Source organism: Phycodurus eques, chromosome 18 (genome assembly GCF_024500275.1).
Source record: "Phycodurus eques isolate BA_2022a chromosome 18, UOR_Pequ_1.1, whole genome shotgun sequence".
Classification (NCBI taxonomy): Eukaryota; Metazoa; Chordata; class Actinopteri; order Syngnathiformes; family Syngnathidae; genus Phycodurus; species Phycodurus eques.
This window is the reverse complement of record NC_084542.1, coordinates 697,749-721,840: the sequence shown is the minus strand read 5'-3', so window position 1 is coordinate 721,840 and position 24,092 is coordinate 697,749. Positions and strand designations below refer to the sequence as shown.

The following is a 24,092-nucleotide window of genomic DNA, read 5'->3' as shown; positions in this document are numbered from 1 at the left end:
GTGACAGGTGCCGAGCAGGTGTGTGTATACTGATTGCCCCCCGGCTCTCCTCGTGTACATTGGGGTTCACCCCGGTGGATGAGAGGTTAGCCTCACTGCGCCTTCGGGTCAGGGGACGGGTCCTGACTGTTGTGTGTGCCTATGTACCAAACAGCAGTTCAGAATACCCACCCTTTTTGGAGTCCTTAGAGGGGGTGCTGGAGAGCGTTCCCACTTGGGAATCCATCGTTCTGCTGGGGGACTTCAATGCTCACGTGGGCAAATACAGTGAGACCTGGAAGGCTGTGATTGGGAGGAACGGCCCCCCCCCGATTAGAACCCGAGCTGTGTTCTGTGATTTTTACTTCTGTGCTCGTCGCGGATTGTCCATACCGAACACCGTGTTCAAGCATTAGGGTGTCCACACGTGCATCTGGCACCTGGACACCCTAGGTCGCAGTTCGACGATTGACTTTGTGGTCGTGTCATCTGACTTGCGGCTGCATGTCTTGGACACGCGGGTGAAGAGAGGGGCGCCGCTGTGAACTGATCACCACCCGGTGGTGAGTTGGTGCCGATGGTGGGGGAAGATCCCCGTCCAACGTGGCAGGCCCAAACCTATTGTGAGGGTCTGCTGGGAACGTCTGACAGACTCCCCTGTCAGAAGGACTTTCACCTTCTACCCCCGACAGAACTTTGCTCATATTCCAGGGGAGGCGGGGGACATCGAGTCTGAGTGGACCATGTTCCACGCCTCCATTGCTGAGGGGGCCGACCGGAGCTGTGGCCGTAAGGTGGTCGGTGCCTGTCGTGGCGGCAGTCACCGAACCCGTTTGTGAGGGATGCCCTCAAGCTGAAGGGGGAGTCCTATCGGGACTTTTTGGCCTGTGGCCAGCTGATGGGTACTGGGTGGCCAAGCAGAATGCAGCTTTGGTGGTTGCTGAAGCAAAAACTCCGACAGTGGGATCATGGAGAAAGACTTCCGGACAGCTTCGAGGAAATTCTGGTCCACTATCCGGCGTCTCAAGAGGGGGAAGCCGTGCACCATCAACACTGTGTATAGTGGGGATGGGGTGCTGCTGACCTCGACTTGGGACATTGTGAGTCGGTCGGGAGAATACCTAAATTCCACCGACACGCCTTCCCATGAGGAAGCAGAGTCTGGGTTCTCTGAGGCGGGCTCCTCGGTGGCAAGGCCCCGGGGGTGGATGAAATTCGCCCGCAGTTTCTAAAAGCTCTGGATGTTGTGGGGCAGATTCAGGGGTGCTGGAGAGGAGTGTCCATTGGGAAGTCCAATCTCAGATTCAGGGGGAGCAGTGTGGTTTTTGTCCTGGCTGTGGAACAGAGGACCAGCTCTACACCCTAGGCAGGGTCCTCGAGGGTGCATTGGATTTCGCCCAACCAGTCTAGATGTGTTTTGTGGACTCAGAAGTCATTCCCTCGGGGTGTCCTGTGGGGGGTGCTTCGGGAGTATGGGGTTTGACCTTTGCCCCACCGATTCTGTTCATAACTTATATGGACAGAATTTGTAGGCACAGCCGACATGTAGAGGGGGGCCGATTTGGTGGCCTCAGTATTGCATCTCTGCTTTTTGCTGATGATGTGGTTCTGTTGGCTTCATCAAGCCGTGACTGCCAACTCTCACTGGAGCGGTTCGCAGCCGATTGAGAATCAGCACCTCCAAATCTGAGACCATGGTCCTCAGTCGGCAAAGGGTGGCGTGCCCTCTCCAGGTCGGGGATGAGATCCTGCCCCAAGTGTAGGAGTTCAAGTATCTTGGGGTCTTGTTCATGAGTGAGGGAAGAATGGAACGGGAGATCGACAGGCGGATCGGTGCAGCGTCTACAGCAGGCATGCCCAAAGTCCGGCCCGTGTCCAAATTTCCTCCGGCCCCATCATGTCAAAAAATCAATAATGTGTGGCCCGCCAGCACAGTTTACCACAGTAAACAATACACACACATTTCTATTTCACCAGTGGGGGCAGTAGACCTGTGGCCGCACTCTCGTCGCGTAACCCCTGTGTGAACTTTTACCCCTGTGGTATGTTTGTAGCCCATTTCTAAAATGGCAACTGAAACTAAAAAGAGGAAAGTTGACAACGAGGGCCGCCGTGTCCAGGACGAGTCGATTTTTTTTCACTGCCATACGAAACAACTGTGTCTGCCTAATTTGCCAAGAGACTGTGGCGGTTTTCAAGGAATTGAATATTAAGAGCCACTACCAGACGAAACATGCTAACGGCGAACAAACGTGCCGAAAAACTGAAGCCACTGGAAGCTGTTTTGATAGCGCAGCAGCGCTTTTTCACAAGAGCCCCTGACTCAAATGAAAAGTCTACTCAGGTGAGCTACGAGTCTCAGTGAATTGATTTTTTTTGTGATGATCAAACCAGTTTTGTCAGATTTCTGTCATCTGATTTGACTATAAGCATTGCATAGTCACTATATTATTCTTTGTCAAAATGCACTGGGATGTGATCTGTTAAAACAAAATGAAGAAAATTTTCTCAAAGATTTCTGTTAACGTTCATAAAGTAGTTCATGTGTATTTAGTTTATTATTATTTTAACCTTTAACTATCCTGGTAATGCAATTTATAACAGATTCTCATTTGCAATATCAACCTAGCTGAAGACAGCAAAGTGATATAGTTACATATTTACATGTTAAATTACAATGGTAATGGTTCGAGGAATGTCAGGCCGAATGGTCGGCCCCCATACATTTTCATTTGACCAAATCTTGCGCTCTTTGCAAAAAGTTTGGACACCCCTGGTCTACAGTGATGCGGACTTTGTATCGGTCCATGGTGGTAAAGAAGGAGGTCAGCCGAAAGTTGAAGCTCTCAATTTATCGGTCGATCTCCGTTCCTACCCTCACCTATGGTCACGAGCTGTGGGTGGAGACCGAAAGAACAAGATCCCGGATACAAGCGGTCGAAATGAGTTTCCTCCGCAGGGTGTCTGGACTCTCCCTTAGAGACAAGTTAGAGCCGCTGCTCCTCCATATTGAGAGGAGCCAGATGAAGTGGCCAGGGTATCTGATTTGGATGCCTCCCGGACGCCTCCCTGGTGAGGGAGGCGTCCGGGGACGACCCCCCCATTGGGAGGAGCCCCCGGGGACGACCCAGGACACACTGGAGAGACTATGTCTCTCGGCTGGCCCGGGAACGCCTTGGGATCCCCCCCCGAAAGAGCTGGATGAAGTGGCTGGGGAGAGGGAAGTCTGGGCGTCCCTGCTCAAGCTACTGCCCCCGCGACCCGACCTCGGATAAGCGGTAGAAAATGGATGGATGGAAACCATTCGGACTCACCTACAGGCAATTTAGAGTCTTCATTTAACCTACCATGCATGTTTTTGGGATGTGGGAGGAAACCGGAGTACCCGGAGAAAGCCCACGCAGGCACAGGAAGAACATTGCAAACTCCACACAGGCGAGGCCGGATTTGAACCCGGGTCCTCAGAACTGTGAGGCAGACATGCTAACCAGTCTTCCACCGTGCCTTTATTATAATTCAATGTATATATAATATTGTATTTGTTTCTTCTTTTGTTCAGAGCTTTTGAAGAATTTCAGCAGATGGAGGTAGAAAAAGCCTTGGTGTTAGCCAATCAAGGATCAGCCTTATGGCCCAAGGAAAATAAGTATACCCAGGGCCAGTTTGCATCAGAGGACTTGTCTCAGAATGTTGTGTCAATCTGTGGCATTGTGCTGTCTCGAAATACTCCAAAACAGACTGAACAGGTAAGAACCTTTCTTTTGCCACATCCGGTAATATTTTCTTTTCGTAGTGTTATGTTGATTGCTGTTTGCAGGTTAATGAAAGGGACATGGTGCTGGTCAACTCAACCTGCCTCAGTTTGAAAAGACTGGCATTGGCTGTGGCTTCACAGAAGCCTGTGCTCCTTGAGGGGCCTATCGGATGTGGTAAAACTGCTCTGGTGGAGTTTATGGCTGGCGCTACCGGTCACACAAAAACTACAAAGATTCTAAAGGTCCAACTAGGGGATCAAACTGACAGTAAGGTAAGACTACAATTGAAAATAAGAATATGTCGAAACAAATTAGTGTGGAAATTTTGATGGAGCCTGCTACCTGTTGCAAGTCCAAAACCCACATTTGTGAAGGACTTTTTGAGAATGGGATGTGCCCTGTAGAACTATTTTGAACTTTTGCCTCACCAAATTGGAAATTCTTTTAATAGTCCAATTTTGAACGACTGTTGCTAAAATGCTGTCTGTTGGTATGCTAATATATAGCAAGACCCCCCCTGATTACAGAAAATACAAAGGCTGATAGATAAGGATTTAGCTTTGCGCTGCATGGTTAGGTGCAATTGTGAAAGAATATCTTAAATGCTAATAGTTGTTATGCTAACATTGAGCAAGTTTGCAACCTGAATAGATAAAGTGCTGAGGCAGACTAATCAGGATTTAGATCAGGATTTTACATCTCTGGTCAGGTTTGGTTTTGAAAGAGAATAGCTCAAATGCGAGCATGCTAAAAGTTGCTGTATAGATATACAGCGGCTGAAATGGGTATTTCCAACATTATCAATCAGTATCTAGCTGGCGTGGACCAAAAAGAGTACCATACTATGAATTGGCAGCATTTACTCAGCGGTAGGACCAAGTCATTGCTTTGCAAGTCACAAATAAGTCTCAAGTCTTTGCCTTCAAGTCCCGAGTCGAGACAGGCAAGTCCTGAGTCAAGTCTCAAGTCGAGACATGCAAGTCCCGAGTCAAGTCCGACACTTGAGTTTCAAATCTTTTTGAGTCATTTCACCAACAAAATAAAAATATATTTTCATTTAAATATGAATATTTAATTAATGCGTATGTATCATATACTCCATGTATATATTGCATTTTTTCTGCAAACATCATGTTGTTTTAAAGTCCAGAACAATGGAGTAAGTGCCAACGTTCGCAGCATTAGATGGGTCCTTTCGAACTCTTCCTTTCGGCTTGCCCCATTAGGGTTCACCAAGCATGAAAAGCAAGCATGAATCTTCTGCATCCTCCTCTCTAACACTAACTGCTCTCGAGTCTTCCCCCACGACATCTATCAACCTTCTCTCTTGCCATGGCAGCTCCATCCTAATCATCCTTCTACCAGTATCCTCTCCTCTGGACATTTCCCTACCATCAAAGTCCACTCTCTCTCTAACTTAGTCTTCAAAGCATCTAACCTTGGCTCCGATGAGCTCATTTCTAATCCTATCCAAGGCTCGCTCGGTCAGTCCTAGAGAGAACCTCAACATCTTCACTTCTGCCACCTCCGGCTCTGCTTCCTGTTTTCTCTTCAGTGCTACTGTCGAGAAGCCGTACATCGTGGCTGGTCTCGCCACTCTCTTATTAACTTTGCCCTTCATTGTAGCAGAGACTCCTGTCACATGACACATCTGACACTTTCCTCCATCAGTTCCAACCTCCTTGGACCAGTTTCTGCACCATCTTATCACAGTCTGTACTGTTAGGGTTTAGTCCTCCACTCTCTCTATATTTTCTCCTTGTAGCCTCACTCTTCCTTATTCCCCTCCAGTCGACAGAGCCAAAATAAAGTACAGAAACTGCCATACGTAAAGTAGGGCGGCAAATATGGCGCGCCGCCGCATTATGAGGCGCCCCCTGTCCATTTTGGAGAAAATGCAAGACTTTTAAGTGCGCCTTATGGTCGTGAAAATACGGTAATTCGTTTTTGCCTTGTAGTGTGCAACTACAGTAATACTAAGAAACAGCAATCCGCCTTTGCATTTGTTGTATTTTGTTGGAAAATGTAATTCACTGAGAAGGTTCACCTTGAACAAGTTGCTGCCACGATAAGAGGGTTTGAAATATTAATTTCCTATAATAGAGGTGCATCTTTTGATACCTGAAAGGTATTTGTGGAGGTGCGTCACCAGGGGGGGAAAAACAACAGAATAATAAAGAGTAATAGTTAATAGATTTAATCGGGAAGGCAATATTAAGCCTGGTTGCTTAGTGCGGTGAAGCACTCCATCATACTGCTTAGTAGCGGTTGGATGCAGCGCTTGCTCTGCGAGCAGGCCCATAATTCGGATGGGCCAAAATAATATGAGGTGATTTAACTGTGCCGTAGCAGTGAGAGGCAGGCCCCGTGATGATGATAAGAAATCCTTCAGTCTCTCAATTTTCTCATGTGTTTTACAGCTACTGCTTGGGATGTACCGTTGCACTGATATACCAGGAAAGTTCATATGGCAACCAGGAACCTTGACAGAAGCCGTCTCGAAAGGACTGTGGATTTTGTTGGAAGACATTGATCATGCACCACTAGATGTGGTAAGTTAAAAATCCTGAAGGTATTTTGAAATGGCCATCTTATTTCAACATCGATCCGATCACAAGGTGGAGTAATGTGTCTAACATTAAAACGGCAGAAATAATGGGTGCTAATTTACTGCAATTCAATTACTTCACACACACCAAAACTTGAGAGCATAATTTGACAGAATGCTGGGATGTTTACATACACCTGCTAGTGCTAGCACTAGCTTGCTAGCCTACTTGAGAGCCGCATCGTATTAATAGTACATGAACATAACCCAAGCAATCCTTGAATTAAAGTCCTCTCCCGAGCACCGGTGACCACCAGCGCGTTTTTTTCCCCATTTTATTTATTTCATCCTCTTTAATTGTGAGACTTGTAGGAGGCAGACGGGCTCAGCGTGCCCTTTGGTTCTACATACCATCTACGCCGCCGCCGTCTCGGTCGATTTTGCAGCTTAATTAAACGTATCATCTTGTCATCTCGGTCCATTTGTTCTAGCAGACACTGTTCCACGGTCGCCATTGTTGTTGCTTTATTCCTTGTTACGGAACGGAAAGTAAAAATGCAGAGGAAACTCCACCCTGTGGTGTCCTAGCCAATACCAGTCGTAGCGACACCCCGACTTGGTGGTGAACTGCAGTACATTTTAAAAACTGCGCGCGTGGATTGCGCTCGAGTATAAAGGCAAACTACGCGTGGGACAGCCGCAGTGACATCAGCGCGGTCGCCGTCCGCACGAGTATAAAGAAGCCTTAAACCTACATATTGATACAATTTCTGCAAATGACATGTACACTGAATATTTTTTTTATTTTTTAAGATCTCTGTGCTCCTTCCATTGATGGAGAATAAAACATTAATGATTCCAGGACGGGAGGATTGCATTGACATATCTCCAGGATTTCAGTTCTTTGCAACGAGAAGGTATGGATGTCATAAAGCTCCCAAACTCTAAATGTCGACTGAGATTGTATTTCTATCCATGTTATGTTGTCTATCCATTTCCACTCATTGTATTAATACAATTTCAAAATCACGATACAGTAGTTTAGAAATAGGTTCTGTAAGATGCTATGCATTTGTTAATAGGAAATGCTATCACTGAATGTAGCGTAAAAAAAACAAAACAAAAGATACATATTGTTGGAGTGCGCGTTATATGCGGTAGACTGTATATGGCCTGTTATAAGCTTGGACCAAACACGATGACATCGTATCTGCTTTAGTGTGACTTAAAAGGGTCCCATATTTTACTAGACAAACTTTTTCTAGCATTTGGAAGTTATATTGGCTCTCTGGTGGCTCAGTAAACTAAAATATGAATTAGTCGTCCACGCGTGACTAAGTTCCAGACGTTTTTTTGCAGGGAGTCCCGAAATCAGGTCATTCGAATTTCTTGATCTTATCTACGTCACTAGCGAAGATCTCCGCCTACCTCTCTGCTCCCGAGCCAGCGCTGTCAACATTACAAACACGTGCTCTCACAAGTGGGTCTTCTACACGGAGGCACCCGATCAGAGGGAAAGGGACGTAGCCAAATCTGGACAAAGGGATATAAAACTGGGTAAAACAGAAGTAGCTGTCAGAGGGGCCTTTTTCTGGACATTCGTATAACAAAACCAAGGTGTTTTTTTTTTTAAAATGAAATTGACACTTTTATTCCAATTCCATGTTACGGAGTCACTCTATGAAGGTCTAAATAGCCAAAATATGGGACCTTTCAGCACGTCTGACCATGGAGCTAAGGAGCTGAAGCGTCCACATTGAACAGTTTTCTATCCTCCCTACTTTCCGCATCGGTTCTATCTCTTTCTCGGGCAATTCATGGTTCAACCTCAAGCCCCCATCCTGCATGGGTCCTCACACAAAAGACATTGAGCTTTGAAAATGCTATCCTTGATCATGTGAAAGAGGATTGATACTGCGTCGGAACTTGCCAATTCAAGTGTCGACTTCGACGACCCACCAACGCTCCACCTGTTGGAGAATTTAGGAACTTACATTTCGATTTACATTTTGACAGTCGTCGTCGTCAAATGTCAGTTACAGTAGAATAGTCAAGTTTTATTGTGTATAACAAGCTACAGTTGTTCAACATTTTCTTGTTTGCAGGATCAATTGCAGTGGTGGCAGTTGGCACAAACCACCAAATTCCAATGCAGATTTGCTGGATAAGTACTGGACCAAGCTGGAGATTGGAAACATGACAAGGAAAGAATTGAAGACGGTAGGTTTTTAAATATGGAGGCTTCAAATGTCATTATAAGAAGATACAAGTAATAAGAGGGTGTGAAAGTGAACAACCAGACTGGAATCAAATCCATCAGTCACAGCTCATGTAAATCAAAAGAACTATTTATGATATGAGTTATCTTCATACATATAATGAATGTTCATATTTAATAAAAGTAGTAATTGATTTACAAAAAAAATTAAATGTAAAAAAAATTATGAAAGGAAAATGTAAGTTCAGTGATACTGCATATGTGAGTTTTGGACAGTCACTCGGTTGCTTCCTTTTGGAGGAGAGTTACAGTATCAAAACACCTTTTTTGCTGTGTAGAGGCCTCCTGTATGTGAAAGAAGCTCTTCTTGGATACGTCAATGAGAAAATATTTATTTACAGACCCTTTCCAAAAAATAGTAATATCATGGAAAAGTTTATTTCCATAATTCCATTGATTCCACAGATTATACATTCAGGGCCCACAAGTTAAACAATTTCAAGTATTTATTTGTCTATTTTTACATAATTTGGGCTTCCAGCTGATAAACCCCACAAAATCAGGAATTAAAAAAATTTGAATACTGTGAAGAAATCATCCCAAATTTTGCAGGCCATAAATGTTTTAAACGGAGTGTCGCACACTAATTATCTACTAAACTCAAAGCACCTGCACAGGTTTCCCCAGGTGCTCATTAAATTGCTTCAGTTTGGTTCAATTGTCTCAGTTGGGTTCAACATGGGAAAGACTGCAGACTTGACAACTGGCCAGAAGACCATCATTGATACCCTCCATTGGATGGGTAAGCCACAAATGTTCATAGCTCAGGAGGCTGGCTGATCACAGAGTGCTGTGTCCAAGCATAACAATGGAAAGTCTATTGGAAAGACAAAATGTAGCAGGAGAAGATGCACCAGCAAAAGAGATGACCGTGGGCTTCAGCGGATTATCAAACAGAGAAGATTCAGAGATCCAGTAAGAGTCGAATGAGGCGCGAGTCACCGCTTCAAAAACCACCACATTCAGACGGATCCGGGAGATGGGCTACAACTGTCGGGTTTCTGGGGTCAAGCAACTGACACTCAGGCAACGTAGGAAGCGTCTCAACTGGGCCCAAGAGAAGGAGGAGTGGACTGTTGGGCAGTGGTACAAGGTCCTCTTTTCTGATGAAACTAGTGTGCGCTTTTCATTCGGGAATCAAGGTCCAGGGGTTTGGAAGAAGACTGGTGAAGAGCAGAACCCAAGCTGCTTGAGATTTTAGGTGCAATGTCCAGTGCAGGTGTTGGTAAAAATCCAAGATCACCGCAACAGTCTGCCAGAATGTTTTAGAGGACTTTGTGATTCCTTCTGCTGGGGATCTGTATGGAGATGCCGATTTGATCTTCCAGCAGGACCTGGCCCCTGCCCATACCGCCAGAAGCACCAAAACCTGGTTTGATGCCAATGCCATAACAGTGCTTGACTGGCCAGCCAACTCGCTGGATCTAAACCCCATTGAGCATCTATGGGGTATTATCAAGAGGAAAACGAGGGGCACCAGACCCACAAACAAACGAAAGCAATGCAAATTTATGTATACAGTGCATTTCATACACAAGGTAACTCAATGTGCTTTACATGATTAAAATCATTTCTAAAGAGAGGGGAAAAAAACGCTTAACATTTAAAACAAAGAGGAAAAGGAAAACAAAATACAATTAAAACGGCATACAGTGCCAGAAATATCATTTCAAAGTGAAATGCTCTAAAAAGCATGGGGGGGAAAGAGGAGTTTTTAACCTGGACTTAAAAACATGCACACTTGGGGCTGACATCACTTCTGTTGGCAACTTATTCCATATGTGTGCAGCATAATAGCGGGGGATTGTGAGTTTGTAAGCCACAGCAAACAGAGACATTTGAGGTTTTACAGGTGAAATTATCCAAAGGTTCATCAACTGTCTCAGCATTCACAGTTTGTGGCACAGCTATGGTCTCCATAGACTTAGTGGCGGTGCTCTCATTTATGTACCTTTTCCTAATAGACATAGAGGTTGTCTAAACATTTGGAAGAATCTGTAATTCAAAGAATACACAAAAATGGTCAGAAATAGCCATGTCCTTAATTTCAATTGATAGAATTTTAACATCCTTAGAGATGACCAGGTCTAAGATGTGACCTCGAGTATGGGTTGGATATGTTGAAAGAGGTCAAATGTGTCTAGTAAAGCAGAGTTCTTTAGATTTCCCCCCCCCCCCCCCCCCCCCATTATTTTCAACATGAATGTTAGTCTTGGATGATGACAAAATAGTTGTAGTCAGTGCAAATAACTGACAGCAGTTCTGAAAAGTCCTTCATAAATGTTCTATTGTATCTTGGAGGCCTTTAAATTATTAAAACAATAACCTTTGGGTCACCTTTAACTAAAACAGAGAGATATTCAAAAGAGCTAAAATCACCCAGTATAATTTCTTTCCACTGAAATAATGACTTCAAAATAACAGCAATACCACCGCCTTTTTCCCTTTTCGACACTTGTTCATAAAATTAAGATTTGCTGGTTGCATCATTTAAAATGGTATTACATCTACTTTCTGTGACCCATGTTTCATTTAGTAACAAAAAGTCCAGATAATGGGTTGTAAGGATGTCATTAATCAACATTGATTTATTACCCAGTGACCTGATATTGAAAAGAGCTAGTCTCACAGAGGTAACTTGAGACAATGGTTTGATAGATTCACATTTTATCCTACCTAAGTTTGTTGTTCTACCTTTTTTGTGCCATTTTTTTTTCTTTGACCAACTTTCTGTCCCTTGTAATTACAGGGATGAAAAATGCCTGAACTCTGTCTGACTTATTCTGGAAAGGACCCCGCAGATATCAGTCAGATTTGCAGATAAGGTTCTTCATGGGTGGAGGTGGGGCCCTTCGCATCTTAGTAGACGGTGGTTTCAGGCGAGGGGCGATGGGAGGAAGATCTTGGCGTGGTGTGCGTTGAGTCCAATATTGACAATAGTCTTCATTCTGCCCGTCACACCAAGCAGAGAATTTAGGCTAGTTGAGAGTGAGTTTTGCGTTGGGCTTTGCTCCAATGGGGCAGGGAGGGGTGTGGGAGATTCAACGCGTTGGCTCATCTCATTTGTCATTCGCTCCTCCGATTGATTGGATGACGCTGATGAATCCGTCTGCGCCTCGTGTTGCCTTATCTCCTGTTCCGCCGATTGTTTGGGAACAACTGCATCTTTTTGTCCTTCAACCGTGTCACCAAGGCCAGTGGTTTCTTTTGGACACGCTGAATGATGTACACCGTAAAATATGTTGGCTGCCAATAACTTAACCCCTTGTCTATTTTGACAGAAACCGTCTGCCTTGTAAAGATGTCTGCTCTCCCAAAAACCACAGAAATTGTAAATGAAACTCAGGGATAGTGCAGTACACACTCTTTGAGGCACTTCTTTAATTGACTGAGCCTAGAGAAACGTTAATCTCCAAATCGTACAAGTGGGAAGAATAATAAATAATAAAATAATAAAAACCTCAGCATCCAAACATGGCACTTTTTTTAGTAGATCAATGAAATCTCGCTTCAGTACTTCTGATTGCTGCTTGAAAACATCCAGGGCTGCAGTGTGTATAATGACATATTTCACAGTTGGGTGCCGATTAGTGATCTCCAGGATTTTTTTTTAGAAATATCAGACACCATGTCTTTGGTAAAACACAGTACTTTGGTGTTCTTCTCACTGCAAAAACGTTTCACATCCTTGACAGCTCCATCGCCAACTATTAACGTTTGGGGTACCATTTATTTTTTGGAATGATTTAGTTTCATACCTTTCAGTGGTGGTGGGGGAGGAGCATTCATGGCCAAGGTCTTGTAAAAGTGGCTCAAATCTATTTGTAAGTCTGATGTCAATGTTTTGCATCGACTCGTGTCCTTTTTTCTTGCCCTTCGCTGTAGCGACCGTCCACGGCCGCTCACTCGGGGTTGAAGCATCCTACAACGCAGGCCAGCTGGATTCCACGGTATTCTGCGGGTGTTGTGTCCTCCCTTTTAGATGTTGTCCCATATCTTTGGGCTTTGCTCCCAGTAAATTCCAGGGAGAACTGCTGGATGGTCCGTTACCGTTTGCACAGTCCACATCCGTCCTCTTTGTCTAGCTAAGTGGCTGTCTGTTAGCACACTTCTGCTCATCATTTTGAGACATGGGTAGAGTGGTTTCATTCCCCGACTGTTCATTTACATCCACATACACTTCGAGACGGTGGATTTTCGCATCCAGGATCGACATCCTCCGCAGCAGTCCGTGATAGTCCTCAATGGAAAAGGGAGGCACCTTGATTGCTGCTCTTGTTGCTAATAGCGGGCTTGTGCTAATTAGCAGGCCACGCTCATGTAATTGTGAGATGGTATCCGAAAATATTGGAATATAGCAACATCTACAAAAATGTACAGTCCCACAGGTTTAAAAATATCCAGGAGTCGCTGTTTCGAATTTTTTTGGGAAGAAAAATAAGCTTATCAGCAAAAAAAGATGTAGACTGAAGCGAAGCAAGCAAAGGAGCGACTGCACTGTACGAGAGCGAGAGAGACGAGAAGAACTCCTTAAACTTTTTTTCCCTGTGGTGCACTACTCTTTTCAAGGGCACCTTTCGTAGACATTCCAGGAAGTAGCTTTGCCACGGTGTTACAAGATTGTTTTTGCTTCATATTTATTTCATTTATTTTTTTGCAAAAAGCATTTATTACTGTTGTGTGTGGTATAATTTAACTGACTCTGATAGCAGCTAAATTAAACATCATACGTGTCAAATCCCGTGGTATAAATATGTACAAAGCAGTGTAAAACATACGCTAGCTTAAAGCATACGGTAGCATGCATGCACGCTAAAACAATGCTTTTAAAAAGGCAGCAGGAGCAAAACTGAGTTCGGTTGTACTTTATTGAAGTATTTAACAATGTACTCATGTTATCTTTTTTTATCAATCCTCATCCACAAATCCATCAAAGTCCTCATTTTCTGTATCCGAAATGAACAGCTGGCCAAGTTCTCAATCAAACACGCCAGGTTCGAGTCAGTCCCGTCGGTGTGCGGATCCTCAGAAATGATGCCGACTTTTACGAAAGCTCGAACAACAGTGCAAGCAGATGTTAGCCCAGGCATCCACAATCCATTCACAAATTGTGGCGTAACTCACCCGGCGCTGCCACCTCGTCTTAGTTAAGCTGTGTTCGCCATCTGTCGTCCATGGCTCCCACGCCGCTCGCAACTTCACTATGAACGGCCTGTTTACACGGATGTCCAGCGGTTCATCGAGCCTCCCGGAATGATGGCAAGCCCCGAGTTATTGCCCTCAGTCAAATGGTGACCGTAGAGACGCTTCTCCCGGCTGTTCTTTGCTCATTTATCCATTGCGCGAGTTGGTCTTCCAACTCGGGCCACCTCGCCTTGTTTCCGCGGAAACTCAGCTTCGTCTTCTTGACTTGGCGAAGCTCGTTTTCCTGCTTCCTTCACTTGCGAGTCATGGATTCGTTGATCTTGAATTCTCTCGCGGCTGCTCGATTCCCACGTTCCTCCGCCTAAATGATAGCTTGCAGTTTAAACTGTGCTTCGTAAGCGTGTCTCTTCGTAGGTGCCATTTTCAGGGGTCCTTAGCCAAACCGATGTTGTTTTCCACAATGCACACCCCGGAAATGCTCCCAGTCAGTCAAGCGGTTAAAAAAAAACCTGGGGCGTGGCTTGAGCGTCCTCCTTCACGCACCCTACCCTGTCCTCAGCCACGTCCGCTTTTCCTCTGTGTGAGCAGCGTGTCGGCAGGAAATAATAAAAAAAAAAAAAAAAAAAAAAAAAGTCAAGCGGAGTGCTCATCACACAAAAACATTTATAGATGTTGGAACTCTGTGCACACATAAGGCGCGCCGCATTATAAGGCGCCCTTTTGGAGAAAACTTAAGTGTGCCTTATGGTCGTGAAAAGATGGTATTTGTATTTTACTAGTACACCTTCAATAAGGTAACACAATACTATTTCTTGTGTGTTAGGAACACCTACAAGACTTCACACTGTATTGCTGTTTAAACCAACTTCGTTTACTGTTGTTGGAATAACCTTCTTGATTTTATCCGTTCTCTGTGTTTAGGTGGTTGTTAGGAAGTATCCAGCTCTGACAATGGTGGCAGATCGTCTATTGGATATCTACTGTCATCTTACTGGGGAAAGGCATTCAGACCTGTCATGCGACCAAAGCCCAAATGAAAACCAACAGTACAAATCTGAGGAGAGTCCCACTCAGCTGGAGGGGAGAGCTTTGTCCTTAAGGTATGGCTCAGCCACTAATAAGTTTACTTATAAGTATTTCTCCTTCCGTATGTATGCATGTTCCACACACTCACATACAAACATTCATGGAAAAAATTAGAACACCCTTCTTTCTTCAATTCCTTGTTCGTTTTAATGCCTCGTACAGTATATTACTAGAAAAATGCAATGAACATGAGAAAAAAGCAGTTGATTCGATACTTTGTTCTGTTTGACTTGCTTAAGTTTAATTGTATTCCCATTGATTTTGGTTATTCTCAAGAAAACCATGGAAAATGGCCACATATCAGCTCTTAAACTCCTACGAGTTGTATTTATTGTCATATTTATCCCGCCAATTTTTTTTTTTAATTGTACCATACATTAAAAATGAACAAGATACTGAAGAAACAACTATGATATAATATTTTTTTCCAAGACTGCTTCTGTAGCCCGAATCCGTGGTGACTCAAATTGGGTTTCGAGTGTGCGTGGAAAAGAAATGGAGACTTGAGGGCAAAGACTTGAGACTGACTGGGGACTTGCAAAGAGATGACATTGTTCCTTCTCTGGAATTAGGCGTTTAATAGTTGAGCCTGAGGAGCTGCATCGATATTCGTGGCAGCTCCACAACCAAAGCCGGAAAGGAACCATTGGTGGGGGGGCTGACAAGGGCAGAATGAATGGGAGAAAGTTGATCCAACACAGTGTGGCGGTTAAGGATCGGACTCGGGGTCTATATCCGCTCGCTATTCGTGAGGACGTAATCGAGCGAACAACAAATCAATTCGATTTGTTACTCCTTGTACTATTCCAAAATTATAGTCCTACAAATGAAAACAAATGTATTTTTTTTGAAAACTATCCATTGAACTGGTAAGAGAGTACACTGGCGCATTTTGACTTATGACTGACGCAGTTTTAGCTGCCTCCCCAAACAAATGTTTTTATTTTAAGTTTAAAATGTCTTACTTTAACGTTGGTCCCCCGCTGTAGTTTGGCCACAGGTAGAATCCTGGCCGTTTCTGTTTTGCGCTTGTCGTTGGTCCATTAATCCTAACCGACCGGACAAAACTGCCGCTTTTCCAGCTAGCCTGCTGGCTACTCAGCGTGCTGGCTACCAAGCCGCGTAAGTTTCATGGTGTGTCGGATCAACGTTCTCCCGTTCTTTTTTTAAAATCGCCAGCCAGGCGCTGAGCGGTCGCTTTTGGCGAGGTCAGTCTACGGCCTCGGTAGCGAGGTCCGTCCGCGGCCGTGCGGGACTTCCTCGGCCCGGAGCCGAACACCAGCTCAAGGCTGGCTGGCGGGGACCCCCCCCGATTGTGGGTAGTCAGTCCCGACTGGTCGCAAGGGGAAAAAGATAAATAGTGCAAGAAATGAAACCTGGCTTTTTGTGTGTTTGTACTTTCACAAATAAACATTTGCAATGTACAAACTTCTTTTTTAAGGGGGGTTATGCAAACACATTTACAGATACCAAATGCTTCACACTAATGTATATAATAACTCAATAAGCGCTTTTCCAGGTAAAGGTATTTGCAATGCCAAGCTGGCAAAATAGAAACAAATACATATACAAACAGTCCCCTCCAAAAGTATTGGAATGGCAAGGTCAATTCCCTTGTTTTTGTTGTATACTGAAGACATTTGGGTTTCAGATCAAAAGTTTAGAATCCCAGCTTTTATTTCATGGTATTTACATCTCAATGTGTTAACCAACTCCACCTTTTGTTTGAAGCGACCCACTTTTTAGCTCAAGTCTTGGAATAGACATTATTAAATTAACTTAAAGTGAATAACATTTCCTATTTGGTGGCGGACTTTTGGAGGGGACTGTATTGACAACTACAGATCAAACAAAATCCTCATTTTTCTGCCATTTAGCAAATAGAAATAATTTTGGTAATCCAAATTGACCTAAAACAGGAAAGGTTTCGTCTGATTTCATGTTAGTCAGGAATAAGTGTCTTTTTATACAGTCAATGGCTGTACCTGCTCTCGCTACGGTGTGCTGATTGGCCTCTTACGGGACGTTTGGTGCGATGCATTATGGAGCTACTCGTTTTTCGGACCGATCAGTAAACTTAAAAAGAAAACAATCACCGATCTGATCACAAGCTGGAGCAATGTCGATTTAAATGACTTGTTCATTTACTGTAAATACTTGTGTACTGTATACAAGTATCTTCAAAATTATTCTCTAGTCCAGTGATTCCCAACCAGTCTGCTTGCTTTAGTTTGCATTGTTCGGTCGCGCCTGCCTGAGGGAAGGAGCTGGAAGAGGTGGTGAACACGATGCGGAGGGTCCAAGAGGATTTTGCACGCTCTTGTCTTAGTTCTGGCAGCGTGCAAGTCCTCAAGGGTGGGTAGGGGGGTGCCGACAATCGTTTCAGCAGTTTTGATTGTCCGTTGCAGTCGGAGTTTGCCCCTTTTTTGTGGCAGCACCAAACCAGACTGTGATGGATGAACACAGGACCGATTCGATGACCGCTGTGTAGAACTGCCACAACAGCTCCTATGGCAGGCCGTCCTCCCTCAGAAGCCGCAGGAACGACGTCCTCTGTTGGGCCTTTTTTGGGATGGAGTTGTTGTTGGTCTCCCAATTCAGGTCGTGAGAGACTGTAATTGCCAGAAACTTTAGACACACTTTTGTTCGCCGCCGCCGTTGCACAAGCACGTCATCATGCGCGTTCTTCGTTGTTTTTCGCCACTTCTTTGTTGTTTTTCCACCACTTCTTCTTCGCGGCTGGAGGACTAGGCATCGAAACTGGGAACCGAAATATTTTAATTTGAATGGTTCCGGGAAGCGTTGCGGCGACATCAGGGACAAGTTTACAAAGCCAAGTCTCCGTAAAGCACAGGGCGGAGGAACGTCCGAAGTCTTTACTGGTCTTTGTCAGAAGATGAGGCTCGTCCGTTTTGTCGGGTTTGGAGCGTAGATTCGCAAGGTGGATCGACGGGAACGCCAATCTGTATTCTCTCTTGCGGAGCTTAACTTGGATGCCGGCGCGCTTCCCCCTTCGTCGCCTACGTCTCCATGCGCCGTACATCGCAGTGAGTAATTCGGAGGGGGGGAAATTGAGCGCATTTGCAAAAGTTGTTTGTTATTGTCCAGTTCTGCCAAGTTCATACAATTAAAAATGTTCAATAAGCTGTGTGCACACCCTAAAACATAAATAATTTGATGTAGCAATGTTTGCTTTTTAATTTTTTTTGAATCTGTTGCCTCACTTCTTAATGATGACACAAATGTATCCCATCTATGATGTCTTTGCTTCAGATCTCTTAGTGGCAATTTATGTCTTCGTCATTCCTTAGAGATTTGCTGAAATGGTGTGAGAGGATCAGCGTCAACTTCAACAGCACTTCTTCAACCACTGCACATCATGTGTTTCAAGAGGCAAGGAATTTCTGTCATGAGTGCATAGTTTACAGAAAGTTTACATATTTTTTTTTTCATGCTTAGATGCTAGAAAAAATATTTCAAATGGAACATAAATAAAAAACAGGTTAACCATTTTCTTTGTTAGATTTAGCTCCCCCCATGTATGTAAACAGTATACATTTTTGTACTTTTTCTGTTTCAATCAGGCTCTTGACTGCTTCACAGCAATGATGTCTCACCCTGAAAGCCAACTGCGGATGGCTGAGATAATTGGAAGCAAGCTCAATATCTCCAAAGAAAAGGTATTTCAAGCCAAGTCTAAAAGATGGTCAATAAACGCGGGGTAACAAAACATTATACACACTTTGGATTATTATAAATGCATTTTTTTTTTTTTTTTTTTTTTAGGCAATCCATTACATTTTCATCCACAGACTATGTAACTGTTGAGTGAACGTCTTTTTTTTTTGGAGCTGCTATCGGTTCTGGTCCCGGCACAGCTGATAACGTAAAGCAATAGTTTGCTGTTCTCGCTTTAGTAACAGTTGCTTCTTCCCTTTAAGCACATTCACTCGTTATAGCATGCCTGTATGGGATATACAGTATGTACGTATGCCCTGTTGTAACCTGACCGAGGCCACTTCTATGAAGGCCTTTTGGCAGCCTGCACTCATGCAAGCACTACTGTATCTCTCTTGTTAGTGTTGCCTACTGTTTTGGCTTGCTGTGAAGCACTGATTTTGTGTCACGATCAATAGCATTTTGGTTTAACAATGAACATAAGTTCGGTCTTTGAAGAAAAAGTCACACCTGTCCAAAGGTGTGACATACAACGTGAACAGAGCCACTTTCCCATTGTTTTCCAAATGACAATATTGGAGCCCGGCGAAAGGTAATGGTGGAGTCAATTACGCTGAACATTGCCAAAGACATGTTGCCCATTTATACGTTGCAAAAGTAGGGATTTATCCATGATAGAAACATGGCGACAAGGTATGTGCTTCCAAGCTGCAAATATTTGCCAAGGTCACCTTACCTCAGCTGTATAACTCGACATGGAAAAGTGTTGGTGTTATTTCATAGCCATCTTTTGATGTCAAACCCAAATGTTTTCAGTCCACAGCAAAGATAAAGGAATTAGCCTCACTATTCTAATATTTTTGGAGAGGAATGTATACTGCACATAAAAACATTTTTTAAAAAAAAATAAATAAAAAATAAGGACAAGGCGGGGCAAGGGAAACCAGTTGATGCTCAACCAAATTCAGGATTGACGGGAAACTTTTTTTTAAATCACAATTGAGAAGAATAAAGCATGTTTTTAAATGAAAATGAAAAGAATATGTTTGAATCAGCTATTTTGTTTCTGTGAAATATTATAACTGTATATAAGATCGAAACGCATCACGCTCATAGGTGCAGCACTTCTGCCAGATGTATCAGCCCGCCATCTCGTTGACCGAGTACGAGGCCTTGGTTGGCAGAGTGACTCTCGTCCGAAAGCAGACTGAAACGGTTCACCTGAGTATGTAAGTTGAGCATTCAACACATCAACCCCTTTTACCACCTCTGGCCATGCATACTCTACAAGGAATCTCGATACAATTCACCACCGATCTCAGATGCCGACTACCGGTACTCCTGTCGCAGAAATGTGCTTTTTCCTGGGTTACAGTTCATGTAGAGGGTTAGTACATGCTCCTGGGTTGTGTTTTAATCTATCACAACTTTGGTGATCTTTCAGGTCCGGTGTTGTTCATACACAAAAGTTCTAAGCATATACTAAACTCACAAGTAGCCCCAGATAACATTTTGAAATGGATTTTTTTGTTGTTGAAAATTCCAAATACCACAGTCAGTGTCAGCATAGAAAGCAAAAAATGGTCAGAAAAGCCTACCCGGACAGCTGAACTTAATCAGTGGCACTTAAATCTGTGACTCCCATTGAAAGTTCCCGTAAAGTCAATTCATAGATTTATTTCTAAATACATTATATACCGTACATGTTTGACGATATTTGCAGAAAACGTGAAGACTAAGAACTACGTATTGTTAGGGTTACATTGTGGAGATACAGCCTGAATTGTTATATATTTTTTTTAAATGTATATTTTATATATAATTCTTTTATTTGGCCTTGGCCGAAAGTGCTAACCAGTGACACAGTGTTAGTTTTGACAGCAAATTATTTCATTTTAATATTTTGACTAAGATGTAATTTAGTTTCAGTCAGAATTTTGGCATGTCAATTTTTTTTTAGTATAGATTTGGTTGACGACAAAAACCCCAGTAAATTTGGTCAACTGAAATAAAAAGTGTGTAAAGCGTATATATTAATTCCCTCAAGGGAATTAAACCTTGAGGGAATTGCAGAACATGTCTGCCAAAGCATTTTGACCCCAAACCACAGGAGTGCCACAAATGCCAAAACCACTGATTTAAAAATGCACTGTTAGATTTTTTTTTTCTAATGTGAATTATTTTTACGAATATGCCTTTTTTTTTTTCTCTCTCTATTATCAGTGATCACCAGACCTTTGCTGCCACTCGACCAGCTGCTGTTCTACTGGAGCGACTGGCCGTTTGTATTGCTAAACAGGAGCCTGTTCTATTAGTGGGAGAGACCGGGACTGGAAAAACCACAACTGTGCAACACCTCGCCAGAGTTACAGGTGATGAATCCTCGCCCTGCACGGATGGAGACGAGGGATGAATGGCGCGTTGCAACGATTAATGCATGACTCAATCGACAACTATCGATTTCAAATTGTCCAAAATCTTCACAACTTTAGTCTCTCAACACTAAATATGAATCAAATTTATTATAATCATAAAGAAGTAAATATTCATTGTGTATTTATAGTATAAATAATAAAGCAGACTGATTATCAGACTGTGTTTAATCAAAATAAGACATTTGCAAACATCTTTTACTTGGGAAAACGGATAACATTTTTACTTGTTTTCAGATGTTATGGATGAAATCAGTAACTGAATCATAATCAATTTGAAATAGTCCTGTTTTCGTATAAAGGTATGGAATTTTAATTAACAATCTATTATAAAAAAATAATGCACTGATTAATTGATTATTTAAAAAATCATTAGTTGCAGCCCTAGATGAATAGATGAAAGGAACGAGAATGGTGGACAGAGGGAGGAAGAAAAAGGATGGATAATGGGAAGGAAAGTTTCCGTTCGGGTCATTCAAATGTTCACAATTGAGGTTCATGTTCAAAGGGACACAAAAAATCTTGTTTTACAAAGATTCTGCTTTGTTTTTTTTTTCTTTCAGAGCACGAAGCATTCTCAGGCCTATGTTCAAAGTAAATCTAGTGGTATAGGCCTTGATTGTTGAATTGTGTTTACAAAAAGTACACAAGTATTTGTAGAAATGACTGCTGATTTTATTCTGTACAGACGTGTATTAATATGGAGTAGCTTAGCCTTTGCCACCTCTCCCTTTGCCCCGTGTCGCATCTCAATGTATTCCGTTCGCCTCTCCTCGGTCCTCTCCGTGTCCCACTTCTTCTTAGCTAACCTTTTTCCTTGTATGATTTCCTGTACCGTGAGGTTCCACCACCAAGTACTCTGCTGCCTGCCTCTCTGTTCACCTTGGCCGCAGCGGTCCAGTCTTCTGGAAGCTCCTCCCGTCCACCGAGAGCCTGTCTCACCTCTTCCCGAAAAGCTGCACAACACTCGTCCTGTCTCAGATTCCACCAAGTGGTTCTCTGCTCTGCCTTTGTCTTCCCACTCTTCCTCCCCACCACCAGTCATTTTACATGTGTCTCGCCACACTCTCCCCTACCGCTACCTTACAGTCGGTAACCTCCTTCAGATGACATCGTCTGCACAAGATGTAATCCACCTGCGTGCTTCGACCTCCGCTCTTGTAGGTCACCCTATGTTCCTGCCTCCTCTGGAAAAAAGTGTTCACTACGGCCATTTGCATCCTTGTTGCGAAGTCGACCACCATCTGTCCCTCCCAAGTTCCTTTCCTGGATGCCGTACTTACCCGTCACTTCTTCATCACCCCTATTACCTTCATCAACATGTCCATTACAATCTGCACCAATCACGACTCTCTCTCTCTCTCTCTCTCTCTCTCTCTCTCTCTCTCTCTCTCTCTCTCTCTCTGTCTGTCTGTCTGTCTGGGATGCTCAGAACTACTTCGTCTAGCTCCTCCAGAATTTCTCTTTCACCTCTAGGTCACATCCTACCTGTGGGGCATAGCCACTAATCACATGATACATAACACCCTCCATTTCAAGTTTCAGCCTCATCACTCGATCTGATACTCTTTTCACCTCCAAGGCATTCTTAGCTTCTACTTTCCACCGGCACCCTGCAGGTTGACGGCGCCGGTGGCGGATGTTGTTAACCCGGGCCATGACCGATCCGGTATGAAATTCTTTGGATGAAGGCTCATATTTGTTTGGCAAAGTTTTAAGCCGGAGGCCCTTCTTGACTCAACTCTCTGCATTTATCCGGGGTTGGGACCAGCCTAAAGTTTGCACTGGCTTGTGCCCCCATAGGGCTGCATTAAAGCCTGAGGTCTTCAATTGCTGGGTGTAAAGCGAGTCTATGACTATTGGCCCCTAACCTCAAACAACCTGCTTTTCTACCCCCCCCCCCCCCCCCCCCCCCACGGTAATCAAACATTCTAATTTGACTGAATGGTAAGTCAGTCATTGTGGGTCTGGATAGCCATGTATGAATTGAGTATGAAAATACCAAAATACTTTATACACATCCTTTGACCCTTTGAGTATTTTTTTTCCAGAGGTGGGTGGAGACCCTGGCACTTCACTCACCATCACTCATCACCATTTTTTACACAGATATTTGTCATTTACATTTCTTCTAGGACATAGGTTGATGGTTGTAAACATGAACCAACAGAGTGACACTGCTGACCTCCTTGGCGGGTAAGTTACACGAGTGATCATAGAAGTAGCTATTTTCCACCAAAAACTACAGTGCCAAACATAATTTAACTGTTCAGTATCCTACTACTTTTTGTTATCCGTTTGGTTCCAAAAGGTGTGGACAAATACACCATAGTTGTTTCAATGATCAACAGTTTTCGACAAGAATGGAATGGGAAAAACATTTTAAAAAATGTTTCCCCCTCCAAACCAACCTTTACATGAAATTAATGACCATGTTCCCAGAACAAAGAACAGAAAATTTTCTTTTTGCATTTTTTGCCTTGTGTCCTCAGGCAACAATTTTTGCTGTTATCTGCCTAAATCAGGTACAAGCCAGTAGACCACAAGCAGATCTTACTCCCCCTGCGGGAGGCCTTTGAGGACCTGTTCTCCCAGACTTACTCCAGGAAGCAAAACTTAACATTTCTAGGTCATGTGCAGACATGCTTCAGGGAGAAACGTTGGCACGACCTACTCAAACTCATGGAACATGTCTGCAAATCTTTCCTCACTAAAGAGTTGCAAGAGAACTCAAATGGTAAATAGTGGTAGCGTAAACAATTATTATTGCTGTCCTGTCTACCTGACTTATTATTTCTGTGTATGTATAGCTGCCTTACTGCAGGAGAAGTGGGATTTCATGGCAAGAAAACTCAGTCAGACTCGGCAGCAGATTCGAGCCTGTGAGACAGCCATGATCTTTGCTTTTGTTGAGGTAAGGGACGAACAATCCGGCTGTCCATTTTCTTTTCTACATGTCCTGTCCAGTGTCACAGGTGGGGGAGTATCATGGACGCTCAACAGATAGCCAATCAAATGCGGTGAACCATTCACACTTACATTCTCAATTCAGTCTCCTCTTGACCCAATATACAGAAGCCCATGTACAGCGGCTGAAATGAGTATTTAACACGTCACCGTATTTCTCACTAAACATACTAGTGACCTGAAAATTTGTTGGGAGCAACCCAAGTAATCAATCCATACAAAGA

General features: G+C 43.5%; 1 protein-coding gene across 2 annotated transcripts in view; it reads left to right on the top strand.

Annotated features, from left to right (window-relative positions):
* Nucleotides 1-24,092, top strand: part of mdn1 (midasin AAA ATPase 1) — a 146,251-nt gene that overhangs the window by 8,668 nt on the left and 113,491 nt on the right. Inside the window, exons 5-17 of one of the 2 annotated variants that reach the window (XM_061703734.1) lie at nucleotides 3,539-3,725; nucleotides 3,797-4,006; nucleotides 6,155-6,286; nucleotides 7,096-7,199; nucleotides 8,388-8,502; nucleotides 14,627-14,805; nucleotides 18,103-18,184; nucleotides 18,376-18,471; nucleotides 19,586-19,698; nucleotides 20,693-20,841; nucleotides 23,037-23,097; nucleotides 23,427-23,638; nucleotides 23,712-23,815. In XM_061703734.1, the coding sequence (XP_061559718.1) occupies nucleotides 3,539-3,725; nucleotides 3,797-4,006; nucleotides 6,155-6,286; nucleotides 7,096-7,199; nucleotides 8,388-8,502; nucleotides 14,627-14,805; nucleotides 18,103-18,184; nucleotides 18,376-18,471; nucleotides 19,586-19,698; nucleotides 20,693-20,841; nucleotides 23,037-23,097; nucleotides 23,427-23,638; nucleotides 23,712-23,815 (1,744 nt within the window). Of the gene's footprint in view, nucleotides 1-3,538; nucleotides 3,726-3,796; nucleotides 4,007-6,154; nucleotides 6,287-7,095; nucleotides 7,200-8,387; nucleotides 8,503-14,626; nucleotides 14,806-18,102; nucleotides 18,185-18,375; nucleotides 18,472-19,585; nucleotides 19,699-20,692; nucleotides 20,842-23,036; nucleotides 23,098-23,426; nucleotides 23,639-23,711; nucleotides 23,816-24,092 lie in introns of those variants that run through there. The other variant, XM_061703735.1, reaches the window with a different exon arrangement.